This window comes from Cricetulus griseus, chromosome 2 (genome assembly GCF_003668045.3).
Source record: "Cricetulus griseus strain 17A/GY chromosome 2, alternate assembly CriGri-PICRH-1.0, whole genome shotgun sequence".
Classification (NCBI taxonomy): domain Eukaryota; kingdom Metazoa; phylum Chordata; class Mammalia; order Rodentia; family Cricetidae; genus Cricetulus; species Cricetulus griseus.
This window is the reverse complement of record NC_048595.1, coordinates 311,267,676-311,290,304: the sequence shown is the minus strand read 5'-3', so window position 1 is coordinate 311,290,304 and position 22,629 is coordinate 311,267,676. Positions and strand designations below refer to the sequence as shown.

At 38.6% G+C, this 22,629-nt stretch overlaps 1 protein-coding gene across 3 annotated transcripts in view; it reads left to right on the top strand.

The window, feature by feature from the left end:
• Positions 1-843: 843 nt before the first annotated feature.
• The window catches only part of Zfyve16 (zinc finger FYVE-type containing 16), a 46,241-nt gene continuing 24,455 nt past the window's right edge, over positions 844-22,629 (top strand). The window contains exons 1-8 of one of the 3 annotated variants that reach the window (XM_027401737.2): positions 844-994; positions 3,380-3,429; positions 9,845-9,952; positions 10,881-13,105; positions 14,566-14,662; positions 17,303-17,464; positions 19,931-20,073; positions 21,760-22,117. In XM_027401737.2, the coding sequence (XP_027257538.1) occupies positions 9,883-9,952; positions 10,881-13,105; positions 14,566-14,662; positions 17,303-17,464; positions 19,931-20,073; positions 21,760-22,117 (3,055 nt within the window). In that variant the 5' untranslated portion in view covers positions 844-994; positions 3,380-3,429; positions 9,845-9,882. Of the gene's footprint in view, positions 995-3,379; positions 3,430-9,656; positions 9,719-9,844; positions 9,953-10,880; positions 13,106-14,565; positions 14,663-17,302; positions 17,465-19,930; positions 20,074-21,759; positions 22,118-22,629 lie in introns of those variants that run through there. The other 2 variants (XM_027401739.2, XM_027401738.1) reach the window with 2 other exon arrangements.

Genomic DNA, 22,629 nt, shown 5'->3' with positions numbered 1-22,629 from the left:
CTGAATTGTGGTTCCGAAAAGGTGATGGACCCATTTACTTGTGAACAATGTCCAATGTATAATAGAGAAAATGCACACTGTACTTTGTGGAATTACTCTTAAAATTAATTAGGTAATGTAAGCAAAGCATCTCTTATGCAATATCTATCATCGATCATACACATCATTTCACGCAACCAAAAGTTTTGCTCTTGAGTTGAATCACACAATTCCATTTCAAGAGTTTAGGAAAACCAAAACTGGAGATTCAGAATCCCTGAAGGATCACAAACTATGGTTGCAAACTGCTGATTGAAGATGTGAAGTCTCTGAGCACAAATCACAGCGATAACGTTTGCAATCTTGAAAACCGGGGCTCGCCAACTGTCCCCAAGCAGGGCCAGATCTCAGTTTTCGCTTCTCTCGCTTTGAACTTCAGAAAACTTGGGGTGAAAATGACGAAGGCCGAAGCAGACAGCGCGCGAGAGGCGTTCATCTTCCCCGTCAGAGAAGTTAGCCGGCTTCTGATTTTTCAGACAGCAGCTGCTCTAGAGGCCACAACCGGATGGCAAAGCAGAAGTACAGCCAGAGGGGAGGGCGGGGTTGGCGACTCCGTCTCGGGAGACCGGCACTTGGGAACTGTCCGGGGTGAGAAACGGTGTGGGCCGCTGGTGCACAAACCGGAGCGCCGCGTCTACTAAGCTGTGGCTCAGGTCGCCCTACCTCCCCCGAGCCCAGAATCCTGTGGACAAGATTCCAGCCTGCAGTAGAGCCGCACAGCCACTTCCGGCGCGCCAGCTCGGACCCGAGCAGCGCGCGTGCGCAGAGGCATAGCTTCCCGGAGGGGGCGTGGCAGCTAGATGCTATCTTTGCGCCTGCGCGCCCGTCTGCTGGTTCGGCCGGGGAAGGGCTCTGGGTCACCGTCGCGCAGTTCGTGGTGTCGCGGCCGGGCCACTCTTCACGCCTCACTGCGGCGTCGCGTCGAGTCCCCGAGAGCTTGGCGGGGTGCGGGGAGGTAAGAGCCCCGGAGCCACCGCCGGCCTCTCCTCAGTGTGCTGCGGGCGGAGGGGCGGGGTGGCGGCGGGTTCGCCCGTCTCCGACGCCTGGGCCTTGCCTTCCTCAGGGACCCGCTGGCCGCCCTGGGCGCTGTGCAATCGGGATACCTGATCCCACCGCAGGACGGGCCCGGCCCGGAGCGCACTGGCCCGGCAAGTCCGCCGCCGTTGCCGCCGCCGCCTCTGTCGCAGAGATGCCCGTGTCCGCCCCCGCTGCCTTTTCTTTTTAGTGCCTCTGAAGAGATGACTTTTTAGCCGTTAACCTGTTTGTACGACCGTGATTGCAAATTGTTCCATTCTAGACCCATGTTCTTAGTTGGACAGGTCAGAAAGCCGGCACGTAAATTTAATATTAAGTTCATCTTCTTATTCAAAGAATAATCTAGTGATGTCATTGGGTTCCGTCATTTACTCATGTGAGTTTGACGTTTCTTGAGTGGGCGAAAGTTTAATGGCTTGAATCAGCAGAGCTCTGATTTTTCACATAACTTCTTTTTCTCTATCTTGAATTTTAAACTACATATTTAGTGGTAAGCTATTTAAAAAATGACAGCAAAGAATAAGGGATGATAGAATTCTTCCATGCAAGAATGGTCAGCCGCTTAACATTTGAACTCTTTTCTTTGTCCTTTTTGTCCCTGTTACATGTTAAACTTACATGTTAAACAGATTGCTTAGCCTTCCCTTGTTTTTAAAAGCCTTACACATACACCGATTGCCTTTTTACTATACACATAATATATGAGCAAAAGCAACTTTTGAAGTAGCTACCTCACTAAATTCCTTTTCCCCCCAATCATAATACTGTGTTACACATAGTACCTCTGTGATTGAGGGTAATGACAATTGAGAAAAAAATTGCTAATGCAATATATTTACCATTTTGAAAATTAAAACTCAGGAAATTATTTTTTTTCACGTATTCACTTGACAATAATATTATAGTGAAGCATTGTGGACCATGACTGTAATCCCAGCATGTAATTGTGGAGGCAGGAAGATGGAGCTACAAATCAGCCTGAGTTAACAATAAAGCTAGGTATTTGCTAAGTATCTTGGTTGGAAACCAACTATGTTTCCAAATTAAGTTTAGGGAGCAGGAAGGTATTGTTTTACCTGGAAGCAAGTTACTTTAATGTCAGGCATCATAGAAGACAGCTGAATTCTTGTATTTCTCAGATCATCTTGGAGCGCTGGCTTGTTTAGATTAAAGCCTATGAAGAAAACCTGTCTTTGAGTAGTCACAAGGTTAGAAAAAAGAAGACCTGTTTTCTCAGCAAAGCAGAGATTAGCCATTCTTGTATTAAATAGTCTGCTTTCATGTGCTCACTTACAAGCTGTGCAACATTGGAAGCCCGTGTGTTCTTTTGCACAGGTGCTAGCATTTATCTGGAGGTTGAATTGCTAGGTCTTAGACTTATCTCCCCCCCCCCCACTTTTTGTGTGTGTTTTGATAGGCATAGGAACTAACTTGAATGATTTTCATAATTTTCTGTTGGGTTCCCAGGTCACTTGTTTGAATTATTTCCTCTAATGATTGATAAAGTATCTGCATAGTTTTCTGTGGTTTTTGGGTTATTTTCTTGAATTTAAAGAGAGAATTGGGATTCCCCCACCTCCCAGACTATTTCTACAAATTGTTACATGGTCTGCCCTAGAGGCAGTATCATTTTCTGTCAGTAACAGCTGAGATTTTTTTCTTAAAACTCGTACCTCACCAACATCAAGTACTAGTGAGCAACCAATGGTGTTTTTAAATCCTAATTATTCAATGTATATTGGAATTTTTTTCATGATTGTCTTTCCATAGATTTTATTTTACCCACTTACAGTCTAGTGTCCAGGTGCTTTTCTAACAGGTTTTTATTATTTTTATATTGTAAGGCTGCATTATATCATTTTTAAGGAAAATAAATTTTGTTTTTTTCTACATTTTACAAAAGTGCATGTCTTTTTCTTTTTTAAAAACAAAATGTAGAGATATATACACTTCAGCTTTGAAAGGCTTACATAAATACTTGCACTAAATTTAGTTTGGTATTTGTTCCTCCATATTTCCCCCTTGCTAATACTGTCTTAACTGTCTTAATACTGCCTTATCTGTAGAGAATGGGTTTATATTGTACAGAGATTTGCTGTTTTCTTTCATTCCACCTGCATATTGGATATTTTCTACAGAAGTATGTGTAACCCAGGGCATAGCTTTATCTAGACAGGTTTAGGGATCAGTAGATGTCTAGTGTCATGCGCCTGTGCTTTTTTATTACTTTCCTAGGTCACTTTCTTTAACAGCTATGTGTTGCCAGTTTCCCAGTCTCTATCTCAGACTCTTTTCTGCATTCCAGGTCCTTACATTCAACAGCCACTTGGACATCTCCCCCAGGATGTTCTCAAGGTACTTCACACAGTAGTCCCAAGTGTCTCCCTTCTTCCTGCTACTCTTGAATTGTCTGTGATGGTCAGTGTATCTCCATTGCTCTACCCATTCTCCTGCAGTGGGAACCTGTTGTTAAATCCAGGCTTGTCCTTTGTTTCAGTCTCCAAAAGTTCTGGTTCTTTAGCTATTTTTCTGTTTCTTTTCATCTTCATCTCAGTCTCTGCTCATGTCCTCATTGTCTCTCACCTAAGTAATTTTAGGTTTCATTATTTTTACTATTATTATTAATCTTCCCTGTTGCTACCATTTTTAAACCATGAAGAGACATTTAAAACCACTTTTAAAAGTGAGTATTATAAAATTTGTTTGGAAATCTGAGAGTATATAAATGGCGAAGTTAGTGAAAATATCTCAAGTCATCGTTGGGCTGGCAGAATAGCCTAATGGGTAAAGGTGCATGCAGCCAAAACCTGATGGTCTGAGGTGTTTGCCCCAGGACACATGGTGGGAAGAACAGAATTATTCACTTCTGAAAATTTTCTTCTGACCTCCACACCACACAAATAGATAAATAAAGGTCATTGTCTTGTACAGGAGATTTAAAAGCAATCTCGTCAGTGCTTCTATGCATAAACTTTATAAGATAGAGTGAGTATATTGTACATTTTTTTTGTTTCTTCTATTTATAATAGATTGCTAGACCAAAAGTACCTTTTGTTTGGTTGAAACGAGAAAATCCACAGCTTCATAGTACTTCATGTTAAAAGGTCTCATTGTAAAGTATTTGCATTGTCATACCTTTTACAAATTGTTGAATTGTATTGTTTCCTGTACTTTTGGCACTTCAAATAATATAATACTTAGCAGTGTTTTACTATGTTGAGACATTCTGTAAATAGATGTTCTTTATAATGGATTCTTTGGTTTGTTTTTTTAAAAAAAAAAAACTCTGAATTTTGCTAGTGAGAAACTGTTTTAGAACTTTTGGTGATAGTTCTTGTTTGTTTGTTTTTGTTTTTTTGAGACAGGGTTTCTCTGTGTAGCCCTGGTTGTCTTAGAACTCACTCTGTAGACGCAGACAGGCTGGCCTCAAACTCTGCCTCCTGGGTGCTGGAATTAAAGGTGTGTGCCACCACCACCCAGCTGGTGATAGTTTTTTTTTTTTTAAATACATTCCATATTTAGAGCTTCTTTACTCTGTATGGACTTATTATTTGGTTTTATGAGACAGTGTCTCACTATAATGCTGGCTGGACTAAAATTTGCTATGCAGATCAGATTGGCAGGTATTGAATTTAGGATGATCCTCCTGTCTCTGCTTCCTGAGTGCTGGGATTACAAGCATATGTCACCACTCCTGACCTATTTTCTTTACCATTATATTTAATTTTAATTGTATTAAAGGGATAATCAGTATGATGCATATGCCTTTAATCATAATGCTCAAGAGGCAGAGTCAGGCAGATCTCTACGAGTTAAGTTCAGCTGGGTCCACATAGCAAGGCCCACCAGAGCTACATAGTTATATCCTGTCTCAAAAAGGGGGTTGCATAACCATACTGTACATAAAGATTTAAATGATATGGAAATCTATAATGAAAAACCTAGTTAACTTTTCTTCTTGTTCTTATGAAGTCCAGAGAAACCCATCCTAATCTAGGCTCCCTATGTGAATCATAGAACACAGAAAATGATTTCAGCAACTATTTCTCAGTTCTCCCATAGATGATACAAATAATAATACTTTAAATGCCTCAAATGAAGTTAATTTGTTGCTAGATGTAGATGCCTTAGGGCAATAAAGAATCTCTCACAAAACTGAAACAGGCTGCTTCAGTGCCAATAACTTCAATTTTTTTTTAACCTCCAGATGTTTAAATAACATATTTAGCTGTATAGTTATCTCTCTTCCACACTCCTACCCTATTCTAGTTTTGGTACCATTTTGTATCATAGTTTATAGGAGTTAGATTTGCTGCTTCCACTCTTCTCTTTGAACACTGCAAGGCACATTCTTTCCCCTGTTATTCTCTAGCTAGTTACATGTTAACTGAGTTACTTTGTGTTTGTATCATTATGTAATTACTGCTTTCCTAGAGTTAGAAGTAACCTTATTTTTTAATCTGCCTCTCATGCATTTTTATATCTTCGTTTTGTTTGTTTGTTTGTTTGTTTTTGGTTTGTTTGTTTTTTGAGACAGGTTTTCCTTGTGTAGCCCTGGCTGTCCTGAAATTCATTCTGTTGGTCAGGGTGGCTTTGAACTCAGAGATCTGCCTGCGTCTGCTTCCTGGCTCATATATTTTTTAATGTGTAGTTTATATTCTTTGGGATTTTAACGCCTCAGACAAGATATGCTTTTCACCTATGAGTAGGTTCAAATTATACAATAATGTCTTTGCTTTGCAGTATATTTTATCAGATGTGTGGTGCCTAGCTTCTGTTTCTGGCCCTGCAATATAGTGGTTTTCCTGGGCTATCATCTTATCATCATGTATGAATTCCATTGTGTCTTTCTGATACAGAATAGCTTGTTTCCTAGACTCAAGTTTTTATCTTCCTTGGAGTCTCTGTCATATTTATAGAATACCCCTTTCAGTAAGTCTGGGCAATATTTTAACCATCACACTTGGTTAAAGGCTTCATTTGTTACTTTTAGAATTTTAGAGGCATGGCTCCAATGTTTCTTTGCTCTGTTGTTACTGTTCAGAAGTATAATGCCAGAATGATAGCCAATTCTGTTACTTTTCTCTGGAAATTCTTATATTTACTCAACAGCATACCTTATATGATGGGTACTGATAGAGACACAGAATATTGGGCTAGAGCAATGGCTCATCAGTTAAGAGCACTGGCTGTTCTTTAAGAGGACCTGGGTTCAATTCCCAGCACATGTGTAACTCACAACTGTCTATAACTCAATTCCAGGGGTCTGACACCTCTTCAGCTATTCATGTGGTACACAGACATGTGTAGGCAAATCACCTATACATGTAAAATAACAAAAAAATGGGGGTGGAGTGAGACACTGAATATGTGAACGAATAAAATACTAGGCCCTATCCTATGGATGTTTAAATTCCAAGAGAAAGTTACTGCAGTTGGTACAGGAAATATAACTTACATAACATCCTACAAGGACATAAAGTTAGTAGTTACTGTAGGAAATAGAAGAGTCTGTGCTTCTGTTCCTTTTGCTTTTAGTCTTAAACACTTACTTCCAAAAGTCAGTACCTTTCCTTCTCTCTCCGTTCCCTGTAATGACATTGTTTCATTCATTTGTAATAACTTTTGACTCTTGTTGCATTCAGGATTTCATTCTGGGATCCCTGTTCTTAAAAATCTTTTGGTTTTTGTCAAGATCTTACTCTAGAGCCCTGGATTGGAACTTACTGTATATCCTAGACAGAACTTGAACATGCTGCAATCCCCCTGCCATAGATTCCCAAGTGCTAGGATTACAGGCATGAGCCACCATGCCTAGCAAGTACTTTGTTTCATTGTGTACATTGAAGTGTATTCTTTGTGGTATACGTTCTATAGGTGTTTTCAAGTGCTTTTTCTCTTGGTTCATCATTACAGTATCATAGAGGTAGCTTTACTCCCATGAAACATCTACTGTATTCTTCAGCCTTCCCAAATTCCAAACCTTTGGCAATCACTGGCATGTTCATTATCTCTATAGTCTTACTTTCCCAGAATGCTATGTAATTGGATCATAGAGTAAATATACATTCTTTTATTTAGCAACATGTGTTTAGAGATCATTCCTGTGTTTTTGTGACTTGGTTAACACATTTCACTAAATAATTAAATGCACCAATCTTCATTTATCTGTGTGGCAATCAAAGGCACATGGTTGTGGTTGCCTCTACCTTTTGGCAGTTGTGAATGAAGTCACTCACATGCATTCTCTTTCAAGCGGTTGTGTACAGCTGTAAGAGGAGCACTAGAGAAGTAGATGCAAGAGGGTCAGGAGTTCAAGGTCATCCTTGGAGAGAGAGGGGGGAGGGAGAGAGAGAGAGTGTTAAAGGCATTCTGCGCTAGATAAGACCCTGTCAAAAATCTAGACAAAAACTATTTTTAAAAAGGAGCAAAACACATATAAATACATGAGTGCCAGTAAGGTGGCCTCGAACTCACAGAGATCTGTCTGCCTCTGCTTCCCTAATGCTGGGATTAAAGGCGTGCGTCACCACCAGCTGGCTCCCAGTACTACTTAGTTTTCATTTTTCTCCTATTTCTAATAAAAATTGGTTTTTCAATATAGTTACCCAAATTGAAAGTTTAAACTGTTGATTTCAAGTTTTGTTTCTTTTTAATGAATACATTGAATCTTGTTACAGTATCTGATGAAAGAACTGTTTTTACTGAGTCCCTTTTAGCCTCTAAGATTTTAGCCTCTAAGATTTTAAGATCAGCTGTTGTCCCTATGTTCCTTCCTTATTGGTTCTGTGTTCCTGTTTTGTAGTTGCATAGAATCTTTTTTCTCTCAGGATATGTGTAAAACGATAAGTTTTACACAAGCCTCCCAGGCCCCGCTGCCATGTGGGTACCTGAAATAACATACAGAGTCTTATATTAATTACAATGCTGCTGGCCAATGATTAGGATTTCTTATCTGCTATTGTTGTCTTAAGTATCAACCATAATTATTAATCTATATATTTTATGAAGACTTATCTGATCAAGGACACCAGCAGCATAGCGGCTCCCAGAGAAGAGGAAGAGGAAGAGAGCAATTTCCTGCTTGTCCTTGCTTATATTCTGAGTCTGCCTGCTATGTCACTTCCTGCCTGGACCACAAGACTTCTCTTTACTACATTTCCCAGAATCATCCTCGACTCCTATTCCCACCTATCTTGCTCCCCTTTTGGCTAACAGTACTTCATTTATCAACCAATAAGACAAACATATACACAGAATAGCTTCCCCCCCATCAAATATGTCTCAGTGTTTTCTTATTTCCTGCATTGTTTCTTCCTCTAAATTCCTTTCATTGGCTTACTATCTGTGTTTTGTGACATTTTTATGTGTACAATATAATGGTTTATTTGAAAATGGAAGCAAGAGCTAACAGGTTTTATTGAATTGGGATGCCTTTCACTGTTAGTTTCTTACTCGTGACTTATTTAGGTAAGTGTTTTAAAATTCATAATACTGGACTGCAAAGAAAAGTCAGTGAGAAAGATTACATGCCATGCACTATTAGGATATGAGTTTGAAGTTATAGAAGCCATGGTAAAGCCAGGCATGCTGTGTATACCTGTAACTCCAACCATGTGAGACAGGTAGATCTTTAGAGCTTGCTGGCCAGCCCACTTAGCTGAAATGTTCTGTGGGAGACCTTCTTTTGTTTTATTAACTTATTTTTTACATTCCAATCCCAGTTCTCCCTCCCTCCTCTCCTCCTGCTCCCTCCACTTTCCCCTGCCTTCTAGCTGCTCCTCAGAGAGGATAAGGCCTCCCCTAGGAAGTCTACTAAGTCTGTCCCATCATCTCATTGAGACAGGACCAAGGCACCTCTTCACCCTTTGTGTCTAGGCTGAGAAAGGTATCTCTCCATATAGAATGGACTCTACTAAGTCAGTTTGTGCACTAGAGTTGTGCACCCACTGCCAGTGGTCCTATATATTGTCCCAGTCACACCATTGTCACCTATATTAAGGGAGTCTAGTTTGGTCTTATGCAAGTTTCTCATTAGTCAGACCATAGTCAGCGATCTCTCACTAGCTCTGGTCAGCTGATTTGTGGGTTTCCCCATCATGGTCTTGACTTCTTTGTTCATATTATCGCTCCTCCCTCACTTTGATTGTACTCCAGGAGCTTGGCCCATTGGTTACTTGTGGATTTCTGCATCTTGCATCTGCTTCCATCTGTTTCTGGAAGAGGGATCTGGCTTCTCTGGGGTTGTGGGTTGTAGGCTGGGTGGGAGATCTTTCTAAAGTCAGTGAGTTGAGAGTGACAGAGAAAGATATGCATTGTCCTCCTCTGGTCTCCACTTGCATACTTATGTGCATGCATCACACACTGACTGCCCTCTCTCCCACACAGGAGCTTGTGTGTTCAGATGTTGTTTGTAAAAGTTGGCTTTCTTGTCCCTTTCATGGAGAGAGCATTTTCTATTGTGGAAAAGAAGTACTGCTTAATTTTACTATTTATTTATTTATTTATTTATTCATTTGGCTTTTCAAGACAGGGTTTCTCTGTGTAACAGTCCTGGCTGTTCTGGAACTTGTTTTGTAGACCAGACTGGTCTGGAACTCACAGAGATCTGCAAGACTCTGCCTCCCGAGTGCTGGCTTTAAAGGTATATGCTACAATGCCCAGCTTTAATTTTATTTTTGTTTCTACTTTGATAGTTGTATTGGCACAGAATAGATAGTATAATATTGGTATGGTAGAAAATTATAATATTGTACTTTTTATTTTCTAGGCTACAAGAATTAAATTCTGAGTGAGCCTACAGGTAGGATGGACAGTTACTTTAAAGCAGCTGTCAGTGACTTGGACAAACTTCTTGATGATTTTGAGCAGAACCCAGGTTTGTTGGTTTTTCTGTCTTGCTACTAGAATCTTTGTTCCTTTAACAAAACTTGATTCCATTCTTGGCCACATTGTTATGTTATCTAAAAAAGTTTGCCTATTTCATTATAACATATTAGTTTATTCTTATACCAATAGGATCAATAGACAGAAATAAAAGTTATTGTGTAGATACAAACTTGGTTAGAACAAAATGTTTATGAAGAATATCAAAGCAATTTGATAAAGTTCTGTGAGTTGAGTTGTCATTTCTGTAAGAGATTACATTTCCTCAGAATGAAGTTAGGAAACGGGAGGGCTATCCTAGCTAGGTTTCCATTGCTGTAATAAATACCATGACCAGAAATGCCTTGAGGAGGAAAGGGCTTGTTTCACCTTAGGGTATATATTCCACCATGAAAGGAAGTCAGGCAGGAACTCAAGGCAGGAACTGAAGCAGATCCCATGGAGGAGTACTGCTTAATGGCTTGTTCCTCATGGCTTGCACCTTGCTCCTTTATACAACCCAGAACCACCTGGTCAGGCGTAGTCCCATCCACAGTGGGCTAGGCCCTCTCATATCAACCATTCATCAAGGTAATGCTCCACAGACTGGCCTATAGGCCATATGGTGGAGGCATTTTCTTAATTGGGGTTCTTCTTCCCAGATGACTCTAGCTTGTGCCAAGTTTACAAAAAACCAATCAGGACAGTGACAGAAGGAAAATAGTTAAAGAAAAGGTAGCTCTTGAGCCTCTTCTGGTTTGATTTATAGTGTAGCTGAGTTATAGACAGCATTTCCATCATCTTATGACAACTGTATTAAGTAAAAACTACAACTGTTCAGAGCAAATAGAAAGTTGATTGAAAGTTCTAGAAAGCATATCTTTGTAATCTTTATTTAATTTGGGTCTTCTGAATAGTTTTGTGTCTCTATTTTTCACTAGATAAACAAGATTATCTCCAAGATGCACAGAATGTATATGCTTCTAACCACTGTTCAGTTTCTTCAGAGCTGGCCTCTCCACAGCTAGCTTTACTGTTGCCAAAGGACCAAAGATGCGTTGGTAGTTGTGCCTCGTCAGAAACAGGCTGTGAAACAAATGAGACTTTCCTCAACAAGAAAACATGTGAGGGGTTAACTTCTAGACAGAATGAAAAAAATGTAGCAGGACTTGATCTTCTTTCTTCTGTAGATGCTAGTACTTCAGATGAAATCCAGCCTTCATGTATGAGAAGATGTAGTAAACCTGTCTGTGACCTGATAAGTGACATGGGTAACTTAGTACATGCCACCAGTAGTGAAGAAGACATTAAAAAGTTATTGCCAGATGACTCTAAGTCTAGTGTAGATGCTTTGATCACATTGGATTTGTCTTCAGTTTCAGATACTCTCACTGTTTCTTCACTAGACCATGGTAGTAATGCTGTTGGAGAAGAACAGAATGACATCAACTCTGGCCTACAAAACAGAGATGTTAGTAGGATTAAAGAATTGGGTGTAAACATAGACACAGCACTTTCTGATTCTTGTAAATATAGTGGAACAGAAAATTTAAAGGATGAAAAGGTCTCTAATGAGTTAGAAACAATTGATTTTGAGGTTTCATCTGCTTTTACTGAACAGAGTTCTGAAACATCTAATGCCAAAGATAACCCACAGTGCAAGAGGCTACAATGTGAGGTTTTAAAAGGTGATGGCTGTTTGGCAGAAGAGAGAGTGGATGTGTCAGTCATAAATACAGAGGGTTTAGAAGGAGGAGGTAACACAATTGCTATGCCTTACAATCTTCCAAAAAATGAAGGGATATGCCTAAGTGACACAAATTCAAAAGATGAAAACTTCAAGTTACTTGACCCTTCCTTTCAGGAAAACAGAACTGCTGTGTTTATGAAACAGTCTGCAAAAAAAGACTCAAGAAATGTAGACCTTAAAGATAATAATGATATAATCCAGATTTCTTCTTCATCGTTAAGTGTTTCCAGGGAAAGTGTACCCTCTTCACTTCCCTGTCTTTCATCGTCTGGGTTTTTGTGTGGATCATTAATTGACAATAATGTGCATGATGATTTTTTACCTCCTGTTGTGTCTGAAGACCAGAAAGATGCAATGACTCTGCTTGAAGAAATACAGAAGAGTTCTGTTTTAGATGGGGAACTCTTTCGGGAGGCAGATCTTTTGAAAAAGGAAAAGTGTAAAAGCATATTTCTTCAGCCAGTAAAGGAAAAGAAAGAGGATGGGAAGCTTGAGCCTGAGCAGATGGTAATCCGTGGTGAATCTTTGGAGTACCCTGAGGAAACCAACTCTTCTGCAGCTGCAGGGTCTCAAATGGCACTGTATGCTTCAGACGCCCCAGAGTCTCCTGATGGATGTGAAGGTCTCACCTTTGCCAGCAGTGATGTGGATGGGCAGGAGTTAGATTACTTCAATATTGATGAAAGCATAAGAAGTGGCGCACTAATCAGTGATGCTGAACTTGATGCTTTCCTGAAGGAACAGTGTGTTCAGAATTCTAACACAGTGTCTTTTGAAGAAAGCCTAAATGATTCACAGTCTCAGATGGATATGAAAGGATTAAATGATAAAAATGCCAGTGATACATATTTCAATGCTGAAGCTGGAGCTGCTGGTGAAAATGGAGGTACTGTGATTTGTGAAACAATTGATCAAGAAAACACAGTGGAAAATGGTGGTCTTTCTGCAGGAGGAAGTACAGTTCCAACCATTAAGTCTGACATAGTCAATGGATTGCCGGTCCCTAGTATTAACACGCAAGCTGTTGGAGGGGCCAGACCTAAGCAACTGCTTAGCCTTCCACCAGGAACAAGGAATTCAAAGGAATTGAATAAACCAGACATCCAAGATGTGCCAGAAAGTGAGGCAAGCACAGCAAATGCTATTGCCGTATCCACTTGCTCTGCTGACCACATACCCGATTCTCAGGCTAGCTTCAATTCCAATTACATTGACATAGAAAGTAATTTTGAGGGCAGATCCAGTTTTGTAACTGCGAACAAGGATTCTCTGCCTGAAAACATTTGCAAAGAAGGCTTGGTTTTGGGCCATAAACAACCTACTTGGGTTCCTGATTCAGAAGCTCCAAACTGTATGAACTGCCAAGTCAAATTCACTTTTACAAAACGGCGACACCACTGCCGAGCGTGTGGGAAAGTAAGTTATTAAAATGTTGGCTTTTTATTATTTGTTCATGGTTCTGCTATTAAAATAGGTCCTCTCACATAGACAAATTCTAAGTTACTTCGTTATCCTGTTAGGTCAGTGATTCTCAACCTTCCTAGTGCTGTGACCCTTTAATACTTTAATCCTCATGCTGTGGTGACCCCCAACCATAAAGTTGTTTGCTGCTACTTTATAATTGTAATTTGGCTACTATTATGAATTGCAATGTAAATATCTGATATACAGGATATCTGATTTGTGACCCCAAAGGATTGTAACCTACAGGTTGAGAACTGCTCCTCTAAGTGTTTGTGCTCTCTAATATTGATAAACCAGATTTTCTAAACTCAGTGAATCCTCTTTGTCTTTAAATACTTCATTTTAAGACCACTTTGCAGCCAGTTTCCTGATCTCTGCCTAGGAAAACATTAGAATGACAATTGGCTTGTTTGTGTTCTTATTGAGGGTAAATATACTGTCTATAAACTCTAAGGAAATTGTCTTTAAGAGCTGGTGTGATTTTTATTTAGCACTTTTCAGTTATATGTTAATTTGGGATCACACTAATACATCTTAGCAAAATAATGTTCTACTTATGAAAACAAGGTCCGTGTAAATTGTAGGCAAGCTCAATATCACTAAGGTATATATTTAGCTGCTACAGGAAGCTTTTTAAATCATAGACATAGTTATCAAAGAAAATTTTTGTTGCCTTTCAGCTAACATAATTGATTAAAAATATTTCCATATCAGAAATATGAGTATAAATTACAAAATATTCCTTGAATTAGAGTTCTCTAGAAGAACAATTAGTATATATATTTATGGATAAATATGTATGTATATATGTAATTATAAAGGGATTTATTAGATTTGATCATAGGCTCATTAGTCCAGCAGTGGTTATCTTGATGTGTAGGCAGATAGTGCAGTCACTGCCTAGTTCAAGACACCGGAAACTCTGAGAAAAGTGGTTTGAAGGCCTGGGGTCCCTGGAGAGTTGATGGTGTGGCTGAAGAAGTTGGAGTCTGTTGTCCAGGAATGACGACAGCAGCAGTAGACGCAGGAGGAATGCAGCTTGTCCTCACTGCTGCCCTTCTCTTTCACTCTTATGTTTGCCAGGCCTCCAGTCTATTGGGCATTGCTGCTCAAATCTAGGGTATGTCTTTCTCCCTTGTTATTCTACTTGCCAGTCTTGTGTGGAAACACCCTCACAGACATACCCAGAACACCTGGGCATCTCTCGTTCCACTTGATATAGGCAGTCAAGATTAACTAACATGCTTATTTAAGTTAAAGCACATTAAATAATTTATTTATGATTATGGTGGTTAGAAAAATGAATCATATAATAAAGAAAGGTTTCAGTTTATTAGGCTTTGATCTTCTATCCCCTGCTTCTAATAAATATATTTGAGACAAAAACAAATGTAGTGTTTTATTCTTTATAGGTATTTTGTGGTGTCTGTTGTAACAGGAAATGTAAGCTTCAGTATCTAGAAAAGGAAGCAAGAGTATGTGTAGTCTGCTATGAGACTATTAATAAAGGTGAGTATTAACCTGACATGTTTTCTTCCACTAAATGAATATATATTAAGAAAAACTGGATTGTGACAAAGATAAACTTCTTTATTTTCTTAAGGCAAGGACCTAGTGTTGACTTATCTGGCTTAGGTGGGACATCCCAAGGCTTGGTTTCTCTTTTTGTTCTACTCTCACAATTAACACTACCAGTCTGGAAAGAAAGCGTTCAGGTTCTGGAGTAGCAGTTCATTACCTTTTAACAGGTACTAAGTTCCTAAGTGCTGCATTTCATCCCCCTACTGTTTCATCATCATTGTCATCCTCATCATCTTAATAGAAACATTCATACAAGTAGCTACTTACTGGTTCTCAATATTATATATTAATGTTAAAGGCAAGGTAGTAGTTCTTATCGTTTAGATAGTTGCCTGAAATGAGAATGAGAGATAAGGTATTATATATGATTTTAAAAACTCATAGGACCACCATGCTGTTTGCACATTTTGGTCTCATCTTTTTCCATTTTCATTTTTAGAATGTTATGTGTGTGTTCCCATTGTTTCTTGGCTCTCTAGCTAGTTTCCATTTTTAGCAGTGGTTTTCTTTGAGTTCCCACAGGTTTTTTTGTTTTTGTTTTTGTTTGGTGTGTATGTGTGTGTGATGCTGTGCTTTCACCCCTAGATACATATCTGTTCTTTTGAGTAGTTCTTGCATTTTCAAAAATTTGCTGACCATTTAATTCCCAACGAAAATTACTTGACCCTTTTTTGGCCAGGCCTATGAACTAGCTCCTATTAGCCAGGAGAATAAATACCTGATAATAATTTGTTTTTCTCTTTTGAATGAAGATAAATTTTTTCAGCAATTCTCCAAAAAGCTCTGATGTGAGTCTGTTAGCCTGAGGTAAGCTGTTCTACTCCCTGCTGTTGACCTATACTCTGGAAGATAATAAAATATAATTTTTAAAAATATTTTTTATGTTATCACCATTGTTTATTAAGAAGCTACCTGCTTATAATTGTTTTTCTTCTTGCAGTGTATCTGTAGCCTAGAAGACAGCTGCCAAGGTTATTAGCCCAAACAGTTTGCCAAAATTCAAATTTTAGGGAAAGTTCTTACTTAAAAAGCCATGAAAATTTGAGTTAACAGGTCATTCTGACTATACAGTCCAAGAGAGAAAAAGATATGCTTATTAAAGAGACTTAATAGAATACTGAGATAAAATTATGGTCTATCGTCAATGATATAATGTAGAGGAATAGAAATGTAGCTCAATGTTAGAGTGCTTGTCTAGCATGTACAAGAGCACGAGTTTAATACCCATTAACACACACACACACACACACACACACACACACACACACACACACACGGAATGAATTATTTAGATACTTGTTTTCTATAATTATTTAGATACTTGTTTTCTATTTCAATATCTTATGTAGTTTTTATTTGAGTTTTTAATATTTTATTTATGAGCTATTAGTGGTAATATATTACAATAAAATGTCAACTATAGACTAGAAAATGATGGAAGTGATCATTTAAGCAATGCTATCAGATGTGAAAAAGATGATTCAAAGGTTGTGTGATGAAGTCAGTGAAGGAATGAAAGAAAAATTGAGTAGAAATTGTGGACAGTGAGAAAGTTGCTGAGATTGTGTGAGTTTTATCGGCATGTGAATGATTCTGATAGACTTGGAATCTAGAATGTGGATTTTACTGGTTAGTAGAAACAGTTTCCAAGAGTGCTGTCATGTAGTGATATTAAGGAAGATTGTAGCTGTGATAGCACTTACGGTCTTTCAGTTTAGAGAAGTGCTGAAGGTGTTGTTGCCAGTACTGCTCTTTTTTATTGAAAGATCATTCAGTGATATTCAGACACTATTCTGTATTCTGGAGTTCCAGCTGAGAACAAAATAGATGTTCTGTTGATGTGGGATTGTTGAATGTGGAGATAAGGGGATAATAAACAGATGGTAATAATACCCTAAACTTAAAATGTACAAAGATAGAAACAGATTAGTGGCCATAATAATGCTTTATGATAATATGATGTGTGACTAGGGACTTGAAAGAAACAGACTGGATCTATGTGAGAACCTGTAGAAGAACACTCTAGGCAGAGGGAGAATAGATAGCCCAAGCTGTACTTGCTGAACTTGAAGAACAAGGAGGCACAGGTCGCTGGTTCCTGGTAAGTCCTTGGGTTGTACTGAGAGATGAGACTAGGGATATAGAACCCATAGGACCTGTCATTCGAAAGACAACCTAAGTTTTACTCAACTAGAAAACCATAAAGGATTTAAACGGAGTGTTAAGGAAATAATTATTTAGGTCTTAAAGAATCACTCTGGAGCATGTTGCTAGTAGATTCTAGGAGTAAAAGGGCAAAAACAGAGATATTCATACTCAATAAGGATGATTTTTCTGTAGTAGATATCAAGCATATACCAATTAAAAATATTGAAATAACTTGTCTATAACTTACCAAAGTGGAGTGCTGCCAGCTAAAGAAAGGAGCCTGTACATCTTTGTCAAGTACCACTTTCTCTTGATTGGCCATTTATTTCTTTCTCCTTACAACTTGAAAATCAAATTATTATAGCTTTCTTGAAAGTTTAAAAACATGAGTTTTTAATACTATTCTTTCCCCCTTTATAGCTCAGGCATTTGAAAGGATGATGAATCCCAGTGGTTCTTGTCTTAAGTCTAATCATTCTAAAGATTGTGCCACCACCCAGCCACTTCAGGAGACCCACACATCCAGTATACCTTCACCTACAGCTTTGCCCATCTCAGCACTGAAACAACCAAATGTTGAAGGTAACCAGAGTAAACTGCTGTGGTTTACACGTAGGATTAGTTATTCAGATAGAAATGCTCTGGCAGTCAGAGCCTAGACAGGAAAGAGAAACCCATTAAGGTCAAGAGGGATGTATACAGGGAATTGGTTAAACATGTATGTTGGAGACTGAAGACCCGCTCAGGAGTCTCATAGACAAATAACTGCAGAAAGCTGCCGCCACCACTAGGACTGGGGGATGAAAAGGGAGAAAGCAATAGTAGCACTTAGAGAAGAATACTTGGTGGTGCTTAGCTCTCAGATATGGGGGTTAGGGGCTAAAGCACCATATGTCTGAAGCTGTGCTCTCTGGGAAAATCAGTATGACAAATACTGGAAGCATCAAGGGAGTTTCTTAGGGCTAGTGCTCAGGCAACTGAGGGAAAGTCTAGAGTTGATGTTAGGAGTGATGAAAAGTTATGGGACATGCAACACATGCTGCTGCTGCTGCTGCTGCTGCTGCTGCTGCTGCTGCTGCTGCTGCTTTTATAGGGATCCTGCAACAAGGAAGGAGGGCAGAAAGATTCCCTTTCCTTTCCACATTTGGCCTCCCTCTCCCACCACTCCCTGCACCTGGCATAATGTGGTCACAGTCAGTCAGAAAGCAGACAAGATTTGTACTTTCCACACTTCCAGCGTAGTACTCAAGAGCTCAGTATAGTACAGGGGTTTGGGTTCTAGGGATACCAAGTAAATAACTCTTTTCTTTAAAAACTTCCCTTTGATTGTGTATTTTACCACAATAACAAGCTATTATTTATTTATTATCTTTAGTTTTTAAGACTCAGGCTAGTCTCAGGTTCTGAACTCAAGTAACCATCCATGAGTCATTGGTTACAGATATGTACTACCACAAAATCTACTTTAAACCTTTGCATTGTCTGCTATTGTTCTAGCTGTGGCCATTTTCAGTCTCATAGAGGGCCAGTATATATTTGTAGACATTTGTTTTGGAAGCAAAGACTGTGACATTTTAGAAAATAACTGTACATATCAGTTAAAGATAAATTTGATTCTTCTGACATTTTCAGGGAGGGGGGTTAGATTATCACTCAATAGCTATTTTCTATTTATAATCCTATTTGAACAGAGATGGAGTTATGAAATTGGGTATTTTAACACTAAAGATAATAAATTTGTATCTAAAGTCAGTTGTATGTTCTTAAATCAACAACCTAAATTATTATCAGACCATTGTAAATGTAAGAAAGGTACCTGGTTAATGCACCCACCTATGTTGCAAATACATAAACATAATTCCAACTTTTTCCATGTCTTTTCCATTTTGTAAAGTAGCATGAAACTACTTGTGTTTTTATATTGTTCTAAAGTCAACTTTAATTCTCTTAACCTTCTGTCTAGATACTTTCTAACAACAACAGAACACAATTATGCATGCTTATAAATAGAAACTTCCTCTAGATTCCAGAGGAAACAGTAATGAGTATTAATAAAGTTTATGGCCCATATTATAAGAACTACAGTGTTGCTGTTTACATATTAAGTTAAAATAGAAAAAATCTCTTGAATACATAAGTGATCCACTTTCCTTTTCTTTACACCTTTTTTCAGACTTTTTTGTTATCTGTATGATTTTCTTTGCTTATCTGTTATGCGCTGATCACTGCTTTTCATCTCTGCATCTTACAGCCCTTAAGTTGTATTCAGTCACTGCTTCCTATGGTTTTGATGTGACATGTCCCTAAAGACAATGTGTTGAGGGCTTGGTTCCCAGTACATTGCTCAGATGCCAGGCTTTAGAGAAGTGGTTGGGTTTCTAGGATTCTGAGTTAATCAGTGAATTAATCTATTGATGACTTCATCCTTGATGATCTTATGAGAGGAGGTGGAACTGGAAGGTGGGGCTTAGCTGGAGGAAATAGAGCACTGGGGACCTCCCTGGAAAGTGTGCATCTTGTCTTTTCCTAGTTTTGTGTCTTTCTCTGCTTCCTGGACACCATGAGGTGAGCAGCTCTGCTCTGTTACATCTTCTCCACCATGGTGTACTACCTTGTCACAAGCCCATGGAAATGGAGCTAAGGTGCCTTGGAGTAAAACCTCTGAAACTATGAGTCAAAAGCTTCCTGTTAAGTCATTTTCTCGGTGCTTTGTTTTGTCAGTGGAAAACTGACTTAATGTGATATGCCATACATACTTCACTTCAATAATAGAGGCCCATAAGTATATTTCTCCTTTCCTTTTGGAGCATGTGACTCCCATGGCTCCAGCTGTTCTACTGCTGTTTCTTGGTGTGAACTAGATAGGCATGGACTTTGCTCGGGGTACATGAATTATGGAAGCCATTTTCCCTAAGATGTTCCAGCCCTGAGAATATAGGACTTGCCATGAATAGCAAAAGGATTCTGAAAACATTAACTGACCTATTTGGAATTGTTTCACTGCAGCATTGCCAAACTGACACAGTTCACCTTTCCAACTCATTTTAGGGCCGGGCTCCAAAGAACAGAAGAGAGTGTGGTTTGCAGATGGCATACTGCCTAATGGTGAGGTTGCTGACACAGCGAAGCTAACATCTGGAAGTAAAAAATGTTCTGATGACTTTAGTCCTGTCCTACCTGATGTGCCCACAGTAAGAAATCTAGATAACTTATGTTGCATGAAATTTATTTTGTAGATAATTCCTTGTGTTACTACTAGTGTACTTTGGATGCCTTGACTAGAGATGTATGTGTGCATATTTTGCTGTATTGTGCTTCCCTTATAGAACTTTGCAAACTGCATTTTAATGAGTTAAAGATTGTGGGAAGTATTGATGGAGGAGATCTGTCAGTTTCAGTTTTCCAACAGCTCAAAAAGGCCGCTAGTGTTTTTTTTTTAGTAGTAAAGTGTTTTTAATACTTTTCTTTAGATATTGTGTTATTGTACACTTTGTAAGCTGTGCTACAATGTAAACATAACTTTTATGTACTCAGACTTGCTTTACTATGGAACCTGAATTTCCTAAATCTGAGATATGCTTAGCTTAATGTTAATAGATTTAAATTTTTACCCTTTGAAATATTTATTTTAGTTTTAATTTATATGTATGTGTCTGTCTGTGTGGGCATGTTCATGTATGTGCAGGCACCCACAGAAACCAAAATAGGGCATTTGATTCCCTGGAGCTGGAGCTACAGGTGGTTTTGAGCTACCCAGTGTGGGTACTAGTAATCGAACTCTGGTTCTTGGCAAGAACAGCGAGTACTCTTAACTGCTAGCCATCTCTCCAGTCCCTGTTTTACCCTTCTTAATATTTGTTTCTGGCAGTGACTCTCAATTTTTAAACAAAAATTTCAGAATCTCTTCATAAGTTTTAAATGTTACAGAGAACCTCAAAAGTTATGTTATACAGGTTTTATGTATTTGTAATTACTGTTTTTAAAACTAAGAGAAAACTGAAGTATTTATTAATTAAAATAATGAACCTGTTTTATAAACTATATACTATATAAGACAGTAGGAGATACTATTTTAAGAAAAAGGATATTTTAAAACCAGATCTCTTCAGTAGCAAGTGGTGTTTTCCGTTTTGCCTCCACATGAAGAAAATCTAGGACTACATTGTCTCTCTGGAAGGATGTTCAGTAGTCCCTGGACTGCATTGTAAGAATCATAATTTATTTTAGATTGATATTAACATATGGTTTCCATGCATTCAGTAAAAGTATTTGTTGGTGATACTTCTGCTTCAATTTACACACTGTACCAGGTGTAAGTAGAAGGCACATAGTATATACCATCTGCAAGTAAAAGGTCTTGAGCAGACAGTAGTTACCAAAGGTGGCATATTCCTTAGCTAACACTGCTCTCAATCTTGTTCCAACAAAATGGAAGTTTCAAACAGGCTATAACTATCATTTGAGTTCATGACTTCTTAATACTTATTCTGCACAGTCTAAAAGGGGTAGAGGCTCTGTTGAAGATTACTGGCAGTAGCTTTTTCTGGAGGGTTGCTGTGGTGGACTATTCTACTTACCAGCCACTCCTCTGCTGCTCTCCTTTTTCTTCTCTCCTATCATTCCAGACTGTTTTTACTGTGATAAGGAGGAGGAAGCCTTGAGATAAGCTAAGTTGGTCACAAGTAAACCCTGTACTCCTTAATGTAGTATACCTGAACTCACGGAAGTCAAATGGTCTCTATCTCTTAGAAATTCAGCTTGAGAAGAATTTAGGAGCCTGTATTGGTTTCTTTTATTGTTATTAAAATATGTTTGGTTATAGAGGTCAACATTTCATTTTTGACCAAAGAATGATTTATTTTTCCCCTATTTCACAGATTATGAATAAAGTGGTGGAAAAACCAAACAACACAATAGGAGATATTACCAGAACTGAGATAACTCCGAGTCCTGTTTCTCATGTTCCACCTGTGGGAAAACTGCCTCTGAGCACAGGCACAGAAGGCTTGCCCATGCCTGGCCCTTTCACACTAGAAGATGATGTTTTTGTGGACAGCGAGGAGCCATCTTCTCCTGCTGTTGTGACTGCTCACCCTGGTTTCCCTGTTGCTAGTGTCTCAGACTACAGGTTATTGTGTGGCATTGCCACACATGTCTGTAACAAGATTAGTCTTCTACCTGAAGATGAGGTTGGTTTGCCTCCTCTCCTGGCCACATCTGGAGAAGGAGAATCAGGTAGGATAGTGGCCTCTTAAAGTTGAAAAGGAATCCTTCATTTTGTTTTTTTGAGAAAAGGTCTATGTATCTGTGGCTGCCATGAAACTTGCCCTGTACACCAGGCATGTCAGAGTACAGATGTGAGCTACCATCTCTGCCCCAGGGAAAATACCTTTTTAAATGAACATATTAATTTTGTCTATAGTACAAGAAATGCATTTTTAAACTTAAACAATTTGTTATGATTATAAAAGGGGTGATTAGTTTATAGAAAGTCTTATACAAAATAAATAAGAAACTATTCAAACTTTTGAGTCATTTATTGCATGTGGGTTTCTGACTTAGGATGAACTAAAGTCTAATACAGTGGGGAAACTTATCAGAAATATTTCTATTGGGGTTTTAACTCTAGCTTTTCTACTTTATTATTATTATTATTACTATTGTTATTATTTTACAAAACATGATTCTCGGAAAAAAAAAAACAGAAAAACAAAATATGATTCTCAAAGAAATAGCATCAAATTTAG